The sequence below is a fragment of the Hylaeus anthracinus genome, unplaced genomic scaffold (assembly GCF_026225885.1).
Source record: "Hylaeus anthracinus isolate JK02 unplaced genomic scaffold, UHH_iyHylAnth1.0_haploid 11985, whole genome shotgun sequence".
NCBI classification, from domain to species: Eukaryota; Metazoa; Arthropoda; class Insecta; order Hymenoptera; family Colletidae; genus Hylaeus; species Hylaeus anthracinus.
In genome coordinates this window covers 11,224,672-11,244,226 of record NW_026534333.1, presented here as the reverse complement: position 1 = coordinate 11,244,226, position 19,555 = coordinate 11,224,672, and the positions used below count along the sequence as shown (strand labels likewise).

Sequence of the window (19,555 nt, the reverse complement as noted above, 5' to 3'; positions counted from 1 at the left end):
AAAATGTCGGATGGGGCTTCGTTAAGGAGATATTAAGCGAAAACCCCGACCAATCAGAGCGCGCGTAGACCATTGGAGCGGCCGCGATAGCGAAGGCTACGAGCTAAGCGGCCGCGCCCAATGTCCTTCGATGCACGTCGAGTCACTTGTTCGCGTGCAAGCGCGGCCACCAGCGCGTAGCCTACGCTACCGCGGCCGCTTCAACGGTCTACGCGCGCTCTGATTGGTCGGGGTTTTCGCTTAATATCTCCTTAACGAAGCCCCATCCGACATTTTTGCAAAGGAAATTGTTGTTCAGAATCGTCTCAGCTACTCCCCATTTCCGGCTCCTCCCCGAGTTTTAGGACACCCTGTATATCGTAGTCCATGCGCCCTAGCGCCGCAAGTAGAGGAGATATTCGTAACTTAAAGCTCGGGATTTTGCTAACAGTTTTCTAGTAACTTTCGTATGGAGTTGGATCTCCTTGTACAGTCTTCACGAATCAAACATAGCTAGAGCCCCTGAGGGCAAAATGATAGAGAGACAGATAGGGCATCGCGGTTTTCTTTCTCTTTCTAGTTGTAGTACGAAAGTCTGGCTATCCTATCTACAGGATGTTAATTAATATGTAGGCGCTTTTTTAGGATCAAACATCACATGATTAGAAATCGAAAAGTCCTTTACCATTTTGCGATCCGAGAGTGCGAACGGAACTTTTCAGTAAACCTAAAATACATTCTACATATCAACAATGAATCGCCTCCCACCGTTTTGGCTCTTCCTTTCGTCTTTCCTCCGACCTTTCTTTTCGTGGCCACGAAGCGTCAATTTTACGTCGCTGTTACCTACAACGTACAACGATAAACAATTGCGCGTGGGATTCCTGGTTCCTCGACGAAGCCACGCGCCGGGAACTGTGCTCCAGGTGACAAGTTGGAAGATTCTTTTGAATCCGAATAATAAAAAGCAAAAAAGATGACCAACGATACGTCACAGTTCTCGACCCGCGAACGAGTCCCCACGGTTCGTTACAACATTCCTCGGCGTTCTAGAATCTACAGGAACACAATTACGAAATGATTGAGCCACCTGTCAAAACACAAACATTTTTATTCTCTCTCCACTTCACTCCCTCCCTCTCACACCGTTTCTCACAGCGTTTTCGCGATATGCACTCTCGGCTTTCTTTTTTATTTACACAACATTAGAAACATTTAAATATTCTTTAGACTCCTCTTAGCGATCGAGCGTTCTTAGAAAATAATCGTGGACGCTAGGGGAGGCTGGATGGGGCGGACAGGGAGGAATATTTTTACGAATTCGAGGAGTTTACTTTCGAAAACTGCTTCCCCCTTTTTTCCCTTCCTTTTGCCTTCGTCTGGGCGTCTAATCTCTCGACGAGGACCTTCTTCGGAGAATACAAGTATCGTCTGCGTCAGACAGACGATCTCCAGAAGTCACGTGTCCCGATTCCGCGCATTCGAATTTTTCCAACGTCCCGTAAAGAGCCTGAGCTAAACACCAACGTCCAAGAAAAAAAAAAAACACAACTCATCGATCACTCGACGAATCCCAACGAACCAGCTGCTGATCGCGCGGTTAGCACTTGGTGATTCCTTGATTTATCTCTGCACTAGCCTAGTAGGGTCTCTTTGCCCAAGGGGAAAATGATACGAAGAGACGGAAGCAGAACAATTACTCAATTCCTAGACGCGTATGCACAGGAACGTCTTAACTGATTTAATTAAATTGACTTTGTTCAAGTATTACAGATTACGAAAAAGAAAGAATCCGAAAAGCTGCAATCGATAATTTTGTCGAAGGAACGTCGACATAGACAATGACGAATTTTAGGGATCAGTGTCGCCACAAATGTGTTCAATTTTGAATAATTTTGCATAACTTAAGACGGCACTGTATATGAGAGATACCGCGATGAACTCCTGTGCACCGACAGAAAATCGATAGTCTCGCGATCGCAAAAAATTGTAGACAGTACTTTCGTCCTCGCGATCCTTCGGTAATCCGAGCAACGATCGGCTTAAAGAGCAGAACTAAATAATTCCACCATTTCGAACACAGAATGTAAATATACACGCAGCTGGTGCTGTCGCGAAAACGACGACGTTGACGAAACCCAACGTTCTTGAGCAGAAATCGTTACGACGCGTTGCAAACTACGACATCCACGCGAACTTCGAACGATTCAGGAACGCGGTTCTCGCTCCCCAAAGACTTCAATGGTTTACCCTTTTAAGGGAATTACATTTCCAGAGCACCGACGAAGCTAATTCCAACGATTGAGCCACGGATAGTCTCGCTGATTCGCGTTTTATCGGCAAACCTAATTAAGCGAAGAAGCCACCTTGGACGCGCGACAATTGCAGCTGTATTAAATAATTTTTTGTTTTAAATATTTGAATTAGTTAACTCAATTGTTTCAGAAAAAAATTGTTGAATATACGTATGACTTCCACGCGTCTAGGAAGGCTTACTCTTTTAACCCGTGTAGGGGTTGAGGTCAGCCGTCGATTAACGGCGTGGGAGACGCGCGAAAGAGCCCTAAGCCTGACGGAATCGTTCACTGCACGCGATGAAGATTGCTCTTGACATTAATAAGACCATTACTTAATCACGAGGAGCCATGCCATTATCGTCGTTGGGAATTGCATCCATCATCGCTGGCCAATTACTCTAAGCCAGGCATGCCCAACTGTTCCCAGCAAAGACACGACAGGAAGGGTTCGTTCGAAGCAATGTGAATGCAGCGTTGTACGCTTGGCATATTGACTCTGTACACCAAGTGAAAGAACACGTGTCCACGCTGCAGTAATGCCTCGTACAATTTTTTCACATTTTCCTTTCAAGAAATACCATCCATTCCCAACACGTTGATTTTGATCAAACTTGGTACATAGATAGAGATATTCATAGATATTCGTATTCAAGAGGTGAAAGCTACCCTCGAAGTTGCAAATAAAATATTTCTAATATAACAAAAATAAGTGTATAAATATTTTTCAATGCTTTACACTTGTACCAAGCTTTGATTAAGATCAGTGCGTTAATATTGGGTGACGTTCCTTGTTAGCAGAATGTGATGTAATAGTTCCTATTGTTTCACTCTCGACCTCGATAACAACCCGCTAGTCTTTGAAGTACACCAAAAATTCACTTGCTCGAAAGTTTGCAAACACGTGACTCCAACATTCACCCACGAGATCCGAAGCACTACTGCCCCGCGCCGCAGGCACGCGGAGCGTTGCTGGCGTAGTGGGGGAAGTCCCCTTCCCAGGCGCGCGATGCGCAAGGCTGATGCGCGTGAGATTCTTCATCGCTCCCGCCGCTGGTTGTGAGATCTTTACCAGGATTTTTACTCAACGTGTATTAAGCTGGCGTAGCCATTTCAAAAAGCCAATGCCAAATTAACACGATATTTTTTTGCTACTTATTTGTTAATTAAGAAAAAACAAAGAATTAATTTTTTTGCTCCAGCCGTTTTCGAGAAACAATGGCTATGCTAGCGTAATGTTGAGCTAGCGTAGCCACTTATGTATCTCTGTACCAAACAAGGATATCGATTCTATTCTTGCAGCATATTTTTTTGCTAATTATTTGCTCTTAATTCACCGAATATTAATTTTTTTTTTTGCTGCAGTCATTTCGGAGAAACGATGACTGCGCTAGGACAGCGTTAATCTAGCATAACTAAGTGTCGCGGCTACGTACTAATGTATCGATATCTTTGTTAGGTACGCAGCTGCGACACTTAATTATGCTAGATTAACGCTGTCCTAGCGCGGTCATCGTTTCTCCGAAATGGCTGCAGCAAAAAAAATTAATATTCGGTGAATTAAGAGCAAATAATTAGCAAAAAAATATGCTGCAAGAATGGAATCGATATCCTTGTTAGGTACAGAGATAAATAAGTGGCTACGCTAGCTCAACGTTACGCTACCATAGCCATTGTTTCTCGAAAACGGCTGGAGCAAAAAAATTAATTCTATGGCAAATAATTAGCAAATAAATAGCAAAAAAAATATCGTGTATATTTGGCATTGGCCTTTTAAAATGGCTACGCCAGCTTAATATACGTTTTTACTCGCTCAATTTAACGCACAAATGCAAACGAACAACGAGTACATGGTCAAGATTCTTGCACCAGGTGTACATATGAATGATTTGACAATTCTACCCGTTATATCACCGCCCCCTTCATTTATACACTTGTACTAGGTTAAATCTCACATCGTGCATTCGGTATGCTACCTGTGTCTATATTTTTATAAGAATATTCCTAGCGTCCCCTTAGTCTCGTCTCGACTTACAACAGTCGATCGGTGTAGGAAAGTGACCCGAGCCTTAGTGCAACACTTTCGTAAAACAGTATTTAGTCCACGGATACAAATTCACATAACGTTAACACGATTTTCAATTCGTACAAATTTACAATTCTAAAATATACTAGAATGAAAGTATCTAGGAGTAACTAGAGTGTATATGCCGATGTTCTATCTGATATTTACAATGATACCGACGACTCGTACGAGTGAATAAAATCAAGCAAGTAACTTAGTGATCATGGTTGAATATACATATATATTATATATAAAATGCTGGGTTTAAAAATTTCGAACTGACAGTTTGGAAGCTTCCATTACATTAGCTTTCGAATGCTTTTGTTTCATTGCATTCATTCTATGTTATTTACTTTACGAATGCGTTAGGAAAATTCTAAAACACGTTGCGTTCATTCGTTACGTACTTCATCAATGGGATGTTACACGCGGAGGAGTGGCTTGTGTCCACAGAGCCGTGGCTTCGTGGACGTCGGCGATTATCTGTCCCGATGTATCATGGCTTGCGCGAGCAACGCGTTGGGCATGCCTGCTCTAAACCGTGAAGCTAATTATCGTTAACCGTTTGCACAGCTAAATTAAAAAGATCCCTATCGATCGCCGAGCATCTGATAATTATACGATTACCTCTACTATCTTGTACTTTCTTCGATTCGACTTCCACAAAGCAGAATATTTCTCTTCAAAGGGAGGGTGTGGGGGGAAAAAGGTTGGAAACGTTTTGGAAACGAGTCGAAAAGCAAGTTTCTTGTTTCTTGTTTAGTCCTTTCTTTGCCACTCGAGGGTTTGCCGCCTGTATCATCGAAATCATAGAAATGAAACGACAATGATTCGAAACTGTTGGGCAACCGAGGTTCACCATTACGTTGAAAGACAATTCGGATAGCGATGTGGTGTCGCATCTACCTTTCAACGACGCGCAAAATAACAATGATTCTGATAATTCGTGGTCGTTTGATTCATTCTTGTACGCCTAAGCTCGCTAACTAACCGACGCTTCCACGTTTCGTTTTTCGTCGTCCTCTAACGTTCGTCGAACGGTGGCTCGTTTCCGACAAAGACTGAGATGGTCCTCGGGAGAGAACAAAGAGAAATGCTAAGTCGTTAGGAAAAAATGCGAATTCCATGGATATGAAGTGCACCACAGGGTGCTGTGAACACACCTCTCCACACATACACACACACACGTGCACATACTCATTTACACATTACCCTTACCGATAGAACAGTCTATCTAGAAACGCGTGAACAATGTTTGCGAACAATCTGTTCCATACCGTTTGCATTCGTTTTTATCCACGTTCTCTCAATGATAATTCTTTGCTAGCCTTTTCAACAGATACGGAAGCGATTCGATCGATACACTATATCGAGCTGGAAAGCAGATTAGCCACCGTTCACGTTCTCGTAGCCCCCCTATTGCCCCCTATATTCAATAATTTGTTTTACGCGTTGACACTGTTCGCATCGCATCATTTTACTTTGTTTCTACGCGTGTATTTCTTTTCTTTGTTATTTAAATACGACCATTTCGAAAAATAATATGCTACAACGACGCGTAGAGAGGCGTGACTATATCGCCATGCTGCCGATCCCTATTCCGATTCCTCCCGCTAGCCTTCTTTCCAGCTCGGTACAGTACTCGAAACATCGTCTCCTTTCCGTTTCTTTCTAACCGTTTATGTTACAGCCTGGCTGGAACGTCCGAGCGATGGTACGCCGATATCAATCGCTCGGTTTCAACAATTTGATAAATTTCTCCTCGCGTTTGTATCCCTCTATACCGCGGCGGAAACACTTACAGATCTAGGTCTATCTACATGATATGAAGCGTCGATGATTGCGTTGGCCACGAGCCACCGTCCGCGATCGAAACCCGTGCGAAATCACATGATTACGTTCGCTATCGTAAGGAAGCATTTGGTCAACGTACGCATACCAACAGGCATGCTTTTGTCCGTTATAGGTAACGTGAGACTCTAAGTAACGAGGAAACGAACGGGGGTTCTCGTAGGAAGGTATGGTACGCCCTTAGAATAAAATCACGCGAGAATGCCGATATTCGACTATTACAAGGTACGTATTTACAAGTGTTTGATAGACGACTAGCGAAAAGGTAACGGACCGTCCGTGTCGTTCGCGTTTTCATGAAACTGTGGAAATCCTCTGGTACGAGTCACGAAAGAACGTTGCTCGATTATGATTGGATGTCGTCATTTTTCAGCTAACGAGGAAAATTCGGCAATTGGTATCCTAACGAATTCTTAAAAAAATCAATCTTTCATTTTTCAAAAATTTGGTTTTCACTTTAGGGAAAAGCTTTTTCTGTATGTTTGTCGTAGGGTTCCATGAGATTTACAATGAAAAAAAGTTTCAATCCAACATATTCGTTATTGAATGAGCTACGAATTTGTAAAGATTAGGCAACTTTTTGTACATTTTTCCGACCAAAAGTTCTAAAAAATAGACCCTTTGGATAGTTTCATATTTTTTAAAAATTCTTCACCTAACGGCACGCAGTTTATCGTATTAATCATTCGAAGCCATTTATCCCAGTGAGAGTTATGACTTTTTCAAATTTTAGTCGAAAAATCTGACTGAAATTTCTAGCATTAAATATATTCGAGCACTAAAACATTCTATGCTTCTCAAATCGAATTTCGTGGAAATGGCTGAAAAATGGACACGACCCGACCCAACGTTACCTCGTAAATTTTTTAGAGGGTCTTTAGAAGCTGCAGTTGCGAAGCTCCACTCGTGAAAATTATTTCGACTGTTCCGCTCATTCGTTACGTTGGTAATGACGGTTTTATTTTAATTAGTCGAGATTTCAGGAAAACACAAACGACTGCTTACCATTGCTGCCAACGATGAGAAAAGACGAGAAAAATTACAGATCTCGCGTGGCATACGTGACCTATACAGTGATCCCAGAAATGTTTCCCGCTGCAGCGTCTGAAGCGCCAATAAAGTATTTAATACGTTCGTGAAACTGGCACCCTTCGTCACCTCAAAGAAAAATAGAATTACAAAAGAATTGGAACCACGCGTCGTTTCCTACAGCTACAGTATTGCGCACTCAGGTGTGACCGACGCGTATGTACGAATGGGAAGCATACTTGGCATCACTGGATCCTATATGACACTCCTTTGTGCGAGCTGAACAACAAACAACTCCGTCTTCATCGATCCCTACTCCTTGGTACACTTGTCACACTTACATTCGTTTATTTTTGTTTGATCATTATGCCGTAACAGAACATAAATTTTTCGGCATCTAGTTTATAAAAGGAAGAGGATAGAATGTAACCATCGGCTATACCACGTTGAAAGGACGAGCGAGCCACAGTGATCTGCTCGATCACCAAACTTGAAAGTGTGTATAGTCATCAGTGACGGATCTAGATATATTTCTGAGGACCTCGAGCTACTCTTTCCGTGTCATCCTTCTAAACACATTGTTCGCGAATACTGTATTTATTTATCAACCACATATATTTCCTATATTGTTACTTAGCATCCTTCAAAATCGTTAACGAAATCAACACAAAAGCGTTTACTTTGAATTTCAAATATTCGAACAACAACGCAAGACACTAGAAAGATACCATCAAAATTAGTAATTATTTCTATATTATTGAATAGATTTATAAGAGGACTCTAATAAAGAAGTCACTAATCATTTTTGTTTATACTTATTACCAGGTCTCAGGGGGGTCGTCCTAAGCCTTCCGCGAAGTTTAATCCTTAAACGGCGTCTTGAAACCTAAGATATTATTTAGGTTTTACCTCTCTAAAATGCAATGGATCAGTGCCCCTTTAAGACTTACGAGTCCACTGAAATTCTCTACCGTCATTCGTCGCAGCGTGACGAATGGTATACAGGGTGTTTCGCCTAACTTGCGTCAAGTGTAGTATCTGTGAGCTATTATATCATGGTAGTAGGTTGTCGTGAATATTTTTTTTTTTTCGTGAGGGAGATCTTCGAAAGACCTAAAACCTCCACGGTGTTCTGCTACGTGTGCAATGGAGGGAGTCTGGGAACACCAACGATACTACTTTCGATGCCTTTCCTCCAGGATGAAACGAATGCCCCATATACTGTCACATGGTCTCACCGATAAATTCTCAGTGATAACACGCGCTGCAGAGCACACAGATAACTTTACCTTTTCAATACCTCCCACACCGATGGACACCGTTTGCAGACTAAACTCCGTGAGCTTCGCATTAGACCCGCCACTGACGTACGCTCCCCAATATCGTCGGTACGAAACACTGCTTTAGAGAAAGAAAACATCGCGGGGCGCAAAGAAGAGCGGAGTTCGTTCGTTGTCCAGCAACACTGAACACCACTAGAGGGAGCAACGAGAATTCTGTGAGGGTAATTCGAACGAGGAGGAGAATCCGGTAAGGAGAATAAGGCGAGGAGGCGTGCCGTGAAACTATTATTGGTGCTGGATCTCGTCGGACTCGTCCTGCGACACGATGCTGGACCTGTTCGACCGGACGTCGAGGTCCATGCCGAACGGTTTCGACGAGGAGTCTGCGAGAAGGGTTTGCGTGCCCTCCTCGATGCTCAGGCTACACTCCAGCGAGCTGTCACTGAAAGTACAGAAACAGACTTCTACTCAACACTAGCGTCCTCGACGTTTGCCCTGTGAGACCGGTTCGGCTGTGATTGGCGATCGTACCCGGGTGCGTTTACCTGACGATGCTGGCACGATCCACGGAACCCGTACCCGGCACCGTGCAATTGTCACCGTTGCACGATCGCTCGCCGTTGCTGCTGCAAGAGGATGACGTTCTCGTCGTCGCGGCTGCCTCTCTCATCGTCGCCCTTCGCGACTCCTCGTGGCACTCGCACCTGTTGATCGCCGTAAGAGCATACGTGTATGCGGGGTGTTTTTGAAAGGTGGTTCGATAACTTTGCAGACTTGTAGTGCGCGCTAAACTGGATAAAAAATGCTTGGTCAACATACTGTAACGGCCAGAATAATAAGTGTGACGACGGTTGTTACTGTATTCGTTGCAAATATTTATATGGTTCAGGCAGAGGCGTAAATAATGCGATACTTATTTAAGTAATGCGTTATTAGAAAAATAGTGTAGTATAAAACAAAATGGGTAATGGGTGACCGTTCCAGTACCCGTTACAAAAGCGATGTATACTGGATGACGTCTTGGTGGAGGAATGCTGTGAACGTCAGTGACACAACTTCCAGTGCAGAACTAAAACGACCGGTTCGTGGATCTACGTTGCTCGTGTTTCTTTTTCAATCGGTTAAGTACTACAAGACCACAAAGTTCGAACTGTTTTTCAAAGAACACCCCGTAGGAACCCTGCCGTCTGTCTACAGAGTCTCGACCGTTAGGCTGGTGCATGTAAAATGAGAAATGGTACCCGTACCTGCATTCTTCTGGTTGCACGTAGCTGTACCCGCCGGACTTCGGTTCGTCATCGGCCTTCGGGATGGTCTGGATCTTCTTCGGTGCTTTCCTCTTCTCCGGGATCTCCTCAAAGTTGATCCAGTTGGTTGGCCTGGCCGGGGCCCTCGGTGGCAGTGGCGGAGGACTCGGGGACTTCCCCGCGCCCTTTCGACCCCCGTCGGGCACTTTGCCCGCGAACTCCGAGAAGGTGTTCGCCGCGTGCTTCCGCGGGCTCTTCAGTTTTCGGCTGTCCTCGCGCGGCAGGGATATCTTCATCTTCTCGATGCGACGCTCGTCCAGGGACGTCTGCATCACGAACTCGTCGAGGAGGGTGGGATTTATGGGTGTCGTGGACCGCGGCCTCTCGGTGGGTATCGTTCTAGACATCGCAAACGAGTCATCGTCGATTAGATCTATCGATTCACGGAGATGTCTAGTTTGGGGAATAATTGAGTGATCGAGGGTAAACGTTTCTTGACGATTGAGCACATCGAATTGATGAAACATTAATCTAATAAACAAACATTGCACGATCAAACAAATTATTGCAATATTGTAACACTTATTGATCCGTGCATTTTCTAGATTTCCATCAAATAATCTGTTCTTCTTTTTCTTTTAACCTCTTGAGAGATGAATTTTAAACGTATATTTTTTCACTCTGATTGTATACACGCGAGCTAAAGTAGGTCACTTTAATTAATGAATTGAAATTAACTTTTTTTTAATGGAACCTTATCTTTATGCACAATAAGATAGCATTTGCTTAGACAAATTCATCGACCTGTCATACCATTGTCGTTTATTGTACTAAATATAATGAATTGCATTTCGAGACAGTTACCTTACTTCCTGAAGTCGTTGTTTCACAGGCAGGATCGGCATAGCCACGCTTTTCTCTAAGGGTAAAGTCGTTGGTACGTAGGGAAGATCCTCCTCGAAGCTCTCCTCGTAGAACAGGCCCTTCCTCTCGTCGGGCAACTCCTGGGCGAGTTTCTCGACCTTGTTCCTGATGAACTCGATCTCGGAGTCCCTCTCCGACTCCGAGCTGTTGTGATCCAGATCGGAGATCACGCTAGGCGCTTTTGCGAGACCGTCCTCGGGCCTGAGCCCGTCGTCCAGTAACTCGGACTTCCTGATGTCTCGATTCTGAGCCTGTTCCTTGGTCTGTCTCTGTCGCTGTCCATCCTCGTCTATTCTCTCCGGTGGCTCTATCTGTTGCACTTCTTTGCTCTTCCTCTTCGGTTTCGTCACTTCCTTTTTCCCGATCGAATCTTTCGAGGAGCTGCTGGATACTCTGTGCTCCGGAGGCTTGCTGTCGAGAGACGACGAGGACGAAGGCCTTACGGAGCCCTCGGCTACCCTACCGTGACCACCGAGCTTCGAGTCCTTCGAGGAACTCTTCGAAATCTCCGATTCCTTCGACAGGCTTTGCGAGATCTGGCTGTCCCGCGAGTAGGCTCTGGAGGTGGTCTCGATCTGAGCCTCGGTTTTGATCTTCGACGGGACTGGGTGATGCTCGATCGAGACCTCCGTGACTATGCTCCCGGTGCAAGGCTCCGATTCGTATTCGTCTAGCAGCTTCGTCGGCGTTTCCAACGGGATCGAGACGCTCTCCGATGGCAGAGCCTCCTCGTAGTTCCTGTCGTCCGCGTGGAGGCTTATGAAGATGGAGTCGTCCTGGCGGCTCTCTTTGTCGGCGTTGAACCGGAACTCCACGTTACCGATGCTCTCCAGGGACGGATGCTCGCCAGAGTCGGCCAGATCGATGGTCCCGCTGGCGGCTGCGATCGCCTCGTCGTAGCTCTTCTTTCTTTCGCGTTTCTTGAACAGACTCAACGTCGACGAGAACACACCCTTGTTCTTCGAGTCCTTTTTCAAACTGGACGCTCTACTGCTGTCCGCGGAAACCCTCTCGCGGGACTTCGACCTGCTGCGCAAGCTCTCCGTGGTGTCCTTTATCTTCGAGGTCAGGCTACGCCGTGGTTTCGCGTTGGGCGACGGTGATTCTGGGCTCAACACACTGCTGTCTGTACGAGCCTTAAAAGTTGAACACGCGGACGGTCAGAACATGCAGTGTTTTCGCGATATTCTTCTCGATAAAGCTAGCGGTACGTCTACAAAGACAAAGCCAGGAGTCCGTGTGTGGACCAAACGCAACGGGCAAGCATGATTAAGTCACTACCAATCGCGTTAACGCGTTGAATGTCAGGAACACCGCTGACCAGTGAGACACACTGTGGCGGACATATAGATAATTCTTTTCATATTTATTAGATATATAACATCGATAATATCTGTGACTTATTATCATAATATTTCTTTTAAGCTACGAGTATAGCTATTATTCCTATTTGACTGATACGCATACCCTCCACTGTACAATAGCAATTGTACCGTCCACTGTGGAATTCCTGACGCGCGAGATTCGCTTACATTCAGCGCGTTAAAGATCAGCAAGCATGGCATAGTGGAAATTCATACCTTGAACAGGGACGCGAAGCTGCTTTTTCGAGAAACGGAAGAGGGACTGGGCGTTCGAGAGCCCTCCAGGTCGCGCACTTTCTGATGCCTGGGCAATTTCGGGCTTCCGGTTACGCTGCTAGACGTTGGAGTGGTTTGCACTATCTCTTTGAAATTCTGCGTCTTCTTTCTCTTGTCGTTGAAGTCCAGACTCGCCGGCTTCTGAACCTCTTGTATCAGAGATCTGACCCGTTCTTCCGGCGTCGTCGCTGAACTTTGCGCGTCCACTGGCTTCCTCAGAATAGGTACCTGAAAGTCGACAGTTTTAGGATATAACCCAAAGCCTCGACGACTCATCGAGACGGAGCCTTGAGATCGAGAAGCAATTTTACCTCTATGTTAACCTTCTCCAAGAATCTCTTCGTGATCTCCACCTCTCTCTTGAAAATTTCTTTCCTCTCCTCGCGACCACGCCTCCGCGGCTTGTCCAGGGGATCAGGTTTCAGATTTCCGTCGACCATGGAGACTTTTATGCTCTCTGGAATCAGGGCTTTGGTGGTGTCCGCTTCCCGCTTCAGCAGAATCTTCTCCAGGTCGTCAGTCTCTGGCTTCGACGGCTCGATCAGGTTGTCAGCCAGGGTTGGCTTGCTCCCGCAGAACGACGTCTCCAGTAAACATTTGTGCGGACTCGGCGACCTGGCGGAGACGATCGTTAAAAGTCTGACTCTAATTTCCGTCGCGGTCGAAGCAAAAGATGCTCCACGTTACCTGGACGAAGTAGCCGAAACGACGGAGAGTTTCCCAGAGGCTCCAGAACCTTGGCTACCCACCGATGACAGTCTCGACGTCCTGCCACTGATGTTCAGCAGGACGATCTCGGAACAGTTGCTGTCCTTCCGCTCTCTGTCCAACTGCTTGCCACTGTAGTCCGACAGCGAGCCATCCTCCTTTCGTCTCTTGGCCAGCTTCTTCGACTCTCTTCTGAGATCTTGCTCGTGGATGGGATCTTGCAAGTCTAGCTCTTCCGTTGACGATCTCAGATCCTGAGCGTCCTCTTTGTAACCCAGAGTCAATTTGCACCCAGCTGGAGGTTCTCCCCCTGGAATTTTCACGAGAGCATACTTGACGTTTGCGCGGGACAATTTCTGGGCTGCTAGATCTTTTATCGCGAAAAACTAACAGGTCTATACGCTATATGTTATTAATAGTTCTGATAAACATGGATAGTAAGTAACTACAAGTAAAGTTGTCTACTTTATGATAAGGATTATTCGACGCTCTACGAACATCAAGTCTTTCTACTCAGTTTTATCAATCCTACCTAGGTGTAATAATTACACTACTATGTATAGTGTCTAGAAGGAAGACTATGTAAATTGAAATGATAACTCATGGATTAATTCGAGTGCGATTTTGCACATCTCTACTTCACGCAACAGTCGAAGTCCTACGATCTCCCACGCACTTACTTTGCGCATCTACCTTGCGCACCACGCGACGAGAGTCCCCGTTGCCTACTATCACCATCCGTGCATCCGACGCAGCACGCTTTTCGCGGTAGGTGTACGTAACCCGACAAAAGCAAGCTTCGTGAATCTAGGACAAACTTCCAGTACACTGGGTTTCTCTTGAATTCTCCCCTGCTCCTGCAGCGCGTATTAATTCGCGGAACACGTACAAACGGTAATCGAGCCCGCGTTATCTCGAGGGAGCATTTAGTCTCTGTCTCGATCGATCCGAACCTTCGCTCGTAGGGACGCTCTCTCCGTTGTTCCGTTAACATTTGTGCAAGAATTTACCGATTATTCCGTAAGCGTTGGTTGCAAAGTAGCGCGCGCGAGTTGTCCAGGACGCTGGACGTTTCAGCGAACCCTTGTCGCAGAGAGGATATGCGTTACGAAGAAAACTACGAAACATAGGTCTAAAGTCTGTAACCAGTTTTATCTTAATAAACACCAAATAAACTAACACCAACGAGACTATAATACTACAGAATACTATTGCTAGAAGTTCAACTCTTTGTAAAGTATGCAGGGAATATCAAAACATGTGGCTATGACGTCAGACTTGGTGAGAATTTGAGGAGGGGCGCACTGGAAATTGTGTATTTAATGTTCTCTCTACCCCAAATGTAGGATGCCGCGAGGGTGTTATTCTACGCAATTCCCAGACTTCCCCGAAAGATCGAGTATGCTTTCAGAAGATTTTTCCCCGCGAAAATATTAAAAAAAAAAAAAAAAAAAGACTCGGTGAGAGTCTTAATAATTAACACGTTGACCGCCACATCGCCCATATATGGGTGACAGGACTTTTCATCGAGGAATCAAATAAATTTGTTCTGAAAATGAGATGTCGAAGAAAATAAATCTCCATAATAAGTACTAGTTTAAATTCAACAAAAATAAGATCCAGATGTATAGAAACAAAGTGTTAGATTCATATAAATTTGTACGAGTAGTTTGGCAGTCAACGTGTTAAGAATAACTCCCACATGTTCGATACACCCTGCATAGTCGTTACTGCCTGTTACGCGCAATCTCCTGGTATTTTCCGCACCCAAAATTCTTATGAACCTCGAAGAGGAGAGATGTACCACAGAAACAAAGAGACCTACCCTTTTACCCCCGACATCAGAGAGACGCGGATGCGATAGATTAACTCCGACCACTCCCGAGAGAAAAGAAAACTGCACCACACGACAGAGGATAAAAAGAATCCTAATCTGATGGTCCCTGGCGACTCGTGACTCGAGGAATAAGCTGTCGCCGTTGGGATGGCCGCGTTAAGAGGAGACGCCAGGAAGCAACAGACGCATCGTCTAGCGACGCGTAATAGAATTTTGTCGCACGTTCGCCCACCGCGACGTGAAAAATTCAATTTTCTCGCGGGAACCGTTCCAGCCCGAGTAAAACTTCTTTACTGCCGGCGACTTCTTTCTTCCCCGTGTGCGAACGCATTAGAGCCTCGGAGTGGCAGTCGCGGCGTAAACATCGCCGACAAACAGAAACCACGGTTGGTGGAAGAGATACAGTACACTTGGAGGAACGTTATTTACCATGTTACCCGCCGATTTCAACAACCTGAGAATAAGTGACAGGGAAACGGTTCAGCAGTGTTCCGGAGTAAGAATTAATGGTTGTTCGGCCTTAGTTTTCAAGATACAAAGATCAGAAGGTTGAGTTATAGACCGAGTCAGAAATGCGGCGATTTTTCCTTTGTCACTTCAAAGCGAGGACTATCATAGTTGCAGAACTTTCCACTCCTTTTTGCTTAGAATTGAAGAGTGGAAGTTCCAGGGGGTCGAGTGCCAAATCATGGTTATCTAATTATCGAAAGCAAAGAGTTAGCTCACAAGAGGAGGCGACGAAGGTTGGGTTACCAATCTCGATGCGTATTGGAACAGACCTTCTTCATCGGAAATTAATTGTGTCACGAGTAGGCGTTTATGTAGATACCATTCTGAAATCGTCTCGACAGTGGCTGTTACGCAAAGATTAAAAAAAATATAGCATATAGAAAAAATTATGTTCTACCATTTTAATAAGACCCCCTTTAAATCAGTGCTACTTTTACCCGACAAGTTGCTTCAAAGGACTATAAATAACAGAAATGTTCATGATGGACAAATTTGTTGCCCCTCCCTGTATAAGTGGAAATTAATAATTTTGTCAAGATCTACAGGTATCTCTTACTCCAAGGATCTAATGCATCGCGATTGAATTTATTTCCGATGAAGAAGATCGTATCAAGATGAGTTGTTCACACTACGTGACCTCCCTCTGTCAGGTTGTCCGATGCAGGTCTTCCGAGCTCTCTCCTCGAGCCCCTGACAAAGTCAAATAGAACCAGACCCAATTCCTCTACTGTTAACACCTAGCAATCAGCCCTTCTGGGTGCCTCCACTTTTCAATTAACGAATTCCTAGCGTACGTAAACGATCGAAGAACCTTCGACGGAGGGATTCGGTACCTGCGAGGAGCTCCCTCTCCGGCGTCGAGTCCCTGGAGTTACTGTCCTCATGATGAGAGGAACTGCTGGCCCGGCTGATGTCTATTCTCGGTGTGCTGGGTGTCTTTAGCGAACTGCCAGGCGTTGCCGGTGTGGTGACCTCGACGATGCCTGGCATTCGCGCAGCCGGTTCCCCCTGCATTCAAATTCGTAAGGCTGGTTTTGTCGCTCGGATGACAGTCACTGGGGTGTGGTGGTTGGTGGCTGGTGGTGGGTAGTTGGTAGTTGGTTGGTTGTGGACACAGGTCACCCTGCTCCGGGACAACGGAGCTTCGTTTTTTCAAGGGGGAACACACGTGCAGGTGAGCACGATCGCCGAGATCCTCGACGACGACTCGAGCGAATCTCGCTCGAAGCACAGCCGATTTAGAGAGGACTCAGGAAGGAGACAGGGAGGGACTCACGTTTTCCACCTCGTCGGACAGGTCTTCGAAGGATGCTATCGGCGCTGGTCCAAGCTTCCTCTGACGAGCGCTCGGTAATCCTGACGCCATATTTTTCGATAGCTCAGCCCTCGATGGTGCTGCAAAACATCCTTTTCTTATTATTATTATCGTTATTAACAATTATTTATACCTACGGGTAGGTGCACCCTTTGCGTAGGTTCGATCAATAAACGCGTGGCAACCGGGGGCGGGATATGACACTTTCAACGCGTAACAGTGCGAACTGCAAGCATTATAATGTAACAGTTCTATATCCAGCGGTGGACGTATTTATATTAGGTGTTGAAATTAATTCGGTGCCTTTGTATTCACAGATTTGTAACTCCAGTTTTTAAGTGGATACGTTTACTCGTCATTTTGTTACGTTAGAGTACAATGTACCAAAACAACAATGGACGAAATTCGATGACTACCGAACTTCGTGTATAGATACATTGCGATTACCCATCAGGTTGAGACTTTGGTTACTCAGACTTTAGGTTATTCAGATTTATTGTAATGGAAATTTGGATATTATTGGAATATCGTTACCGTATTGAAATTGTGTTACTTTAAAAAAAAAAATATTATGATAATACATCACTGATATTGTTGGTATCGTATAATGCATACAATTATAATAATTATTTATACGTCCGCAAGTGCATACGTGTGAATATACAGAGAAGAAATAAGCAGTGTCGATGCGACTGTTAGCGAAAGGAATGATTCGATTAATTGGATCCCCGGGATCATGAATCGATATGGCTTTTGTATTATGAACACCGAGCACGTATATTCCTGAAGTGTCCAGGCGGCGCGAATTTGATTAATTCCAATGAGAGAGGTCGCGTGACATAATCATGTCGATTGAAGACGCGAGGTACGTTTCAACGCTACGAGCTGTTAATGATGTTAAATCAAGTGTCTTGGGTAATGGATCGTAGACGTAGACGGTGACCCGACCTGTCAACTCCTAGTTACAGAGACAGCTGTTGCGCACCACCCAAGAGTGCAATATACAGGACGAAATTACCAACCATTTAATTCTAAGTTTTCAACCTGATCGCCATTACAATTAATCCGTATACATAACCTAAGTCTCAACCTGATGATCGTTATAATTTATTAACATATACGAAGTTCGGTAGTCTTGCAATTATTAAATGTAGAAATTAATGTCTCTGTCTTCGCATTTTATTTATTTATAATTCTAGTTTAAACAGAAACATTTACCTGCCATTTTGTTACATTAAAGTAGCAACCTACGTATGCGCTCTTTTGGAGTAAATTTACCTTATAAAGGCACAGAGAGAATTTCTACACGCCTATTGATAAGAGATTCTTGCTCGAAAAGTAAGACTAGAAGACACCGATGATTACAGACTGGCCAGCAAAACTGTTAATTACGTTTGCAGACGACAATGATTGGTCACGACCTCGCGCACGTATCGAGGAACGGTCACCGCCCAAAGGAGCTAATCAGGGTCGATGTTAGAACGTTTAAACGAAGGACGAATCGATTAACTCGCGCCTAGCCGACATCGTGGGTCACTCGTTATACGAGTACCGTCACTCTAATTTTTCCATGTGATCATCTCTAAATATTTCTTGGTTCACCTGGTCATCATGACTGTCGACACAAGTATGCAAAATTTGGGTCAACTATTGCTCTACTTTTTTTCGAATTGTTAAGAGTGTGGAAGTAAGGTAAATTTTGAAAATACATTTTTGGAAATGTAAAAGTGACAAATTTGAGAAAATTCTATACGATTAAGAGTGGTCGTTGTATTGTTCGTTGCAGTGTTCGGGAGGTGCCAATTAATCGTTCCAATATCGATGTTAATTAAAAAATTCGGTCGAACGAACTCGAGGGTAAATCTAGAATCACGGTGGCGCGAAATGGACGCATTAGAACAGGTTGTTACGGGAAAATAAAGATGAATACAAATCATTTGAGATACACGAGGAAAATTTCGGATCAACAGATACAAATTTAGAAAACTGTTCTATCAATTATTTTTAGTTTAAATTTATGTATATGTTTGAAAAGCCAAGAAAGATAATTCAATTCGTTCTTACCACTAAAAGTTAGCAGTATTTTAATGTACAAATTTGTCAAGAACCTACAAACGACAAAATCGTTTCAATTGTTAATTCAATCCAATTGTTGATACTTTTATAGTGACGTACTTTATATGTATGTAATACAATTGTAACTTGTATTTTTCTGAAATCTCGTTTGCTTTTAACTCATTTTGTGTTATTTGAAATTCGATCTCTACAATGGTATAATACAAGAAGGTTGAAAGATCGACTTTCGTTCGATTTTAATGGATTTCTGCTGATTGCTGGGAAAAGGAACCTTGTAAGAAAGGTCGTTGATACTCTGAGCCAATTAGTAACGAAGTCTCGAGGGGCTCAGACTGAATCTCGTGCTTGGTAGGCGTTGAATACACCGTGTTCAGTCATTCGTTTTCTCAGAAAAACTGCGTTCTACGAGGCAACGAGTTATCAAACTCGAACGACAGAAAAACAGTCGGCGTCTCGGGATTGAGGTTAAATATTGTAGCTACACTAACTATACATTACTTTTTACGTATACGTGTATCATTACGAAATATTTAAGTAAACTATTTTTATGAATTTAATCTCTTCAATGAATTTGTTTAAATTGCGTAAAGATCGATTCTAGTGCGAAGTTTATTTGTGTACATATTTATAATAAATCTTTTGTTTTCGTAAACATCAAACTTATCATTTAATATAGATTGATTTCTTCAATAGGCATAGAAGGTACGAATACTAAAGGGACTGACCGTACGTGTGTAACGTGAGGTAAAAATGTTTCTTAAATAAAAATATATATCATGTTCGACTAAAAAAAAAAA

At 44.1% G+C, this 19,555-nt stretch overlaps 1 protein-coding gene across 5 annotated transcripts; it reads right to left on the bottom strand.

Moving 5' to 3' along the window:
• Nucleotides 1-1,072: 1,072 nt before the first annotated feature.
• On the bottom strand, nucleotides 1,073-16,762 carry LOC128887166 (uncharacterized). Of its 5 annotated transcripts, none has more exons than XM_054142755.1 (9): nucleotides 16,644-16,762; nucleotides 16,201-16,375; nucleotides 13,000-13,330; nucleotides 12,624-12,927; nucleotides 12,253-12,540; nucleotides 10,613-11,808; nucleotides 9,749-10,147; nucleotides 9,047-9,292; nucleotides 1,073-8,943 (listed from the first exon to the last, which is right to left on the bottom strand). In XM_054142755.1, exons 1-9 carry the CDS (start codon nucleotides 16,731-16,733, stop codon nucleotides 8,787-8,789), a joined length of 3,186 nt encoding a protein of 1,061 aa, XP_053998730.1. In that variant the 5' UTR covers nucleotides 16,734-16,762; the 3' UTR covers nucleotides 1,073-8,786. The 5 variants fall into 5 exon arrangements, with proteins under 5 accessions (XP_053998730.1, XP_053998732.1, XP_053998731.1 ...); XM_054142757.1 differs by having other exon boundaries at nucleotides 9,047-9,205; XM_054142756.1 differs by having other exon boundaries at nucleotides 16,201-16,490; nucleotides 16,644-16,743.
• Between the last annotated feature and the right edge of the window lie 2,793 nt (nucleotides 16,763-19,555).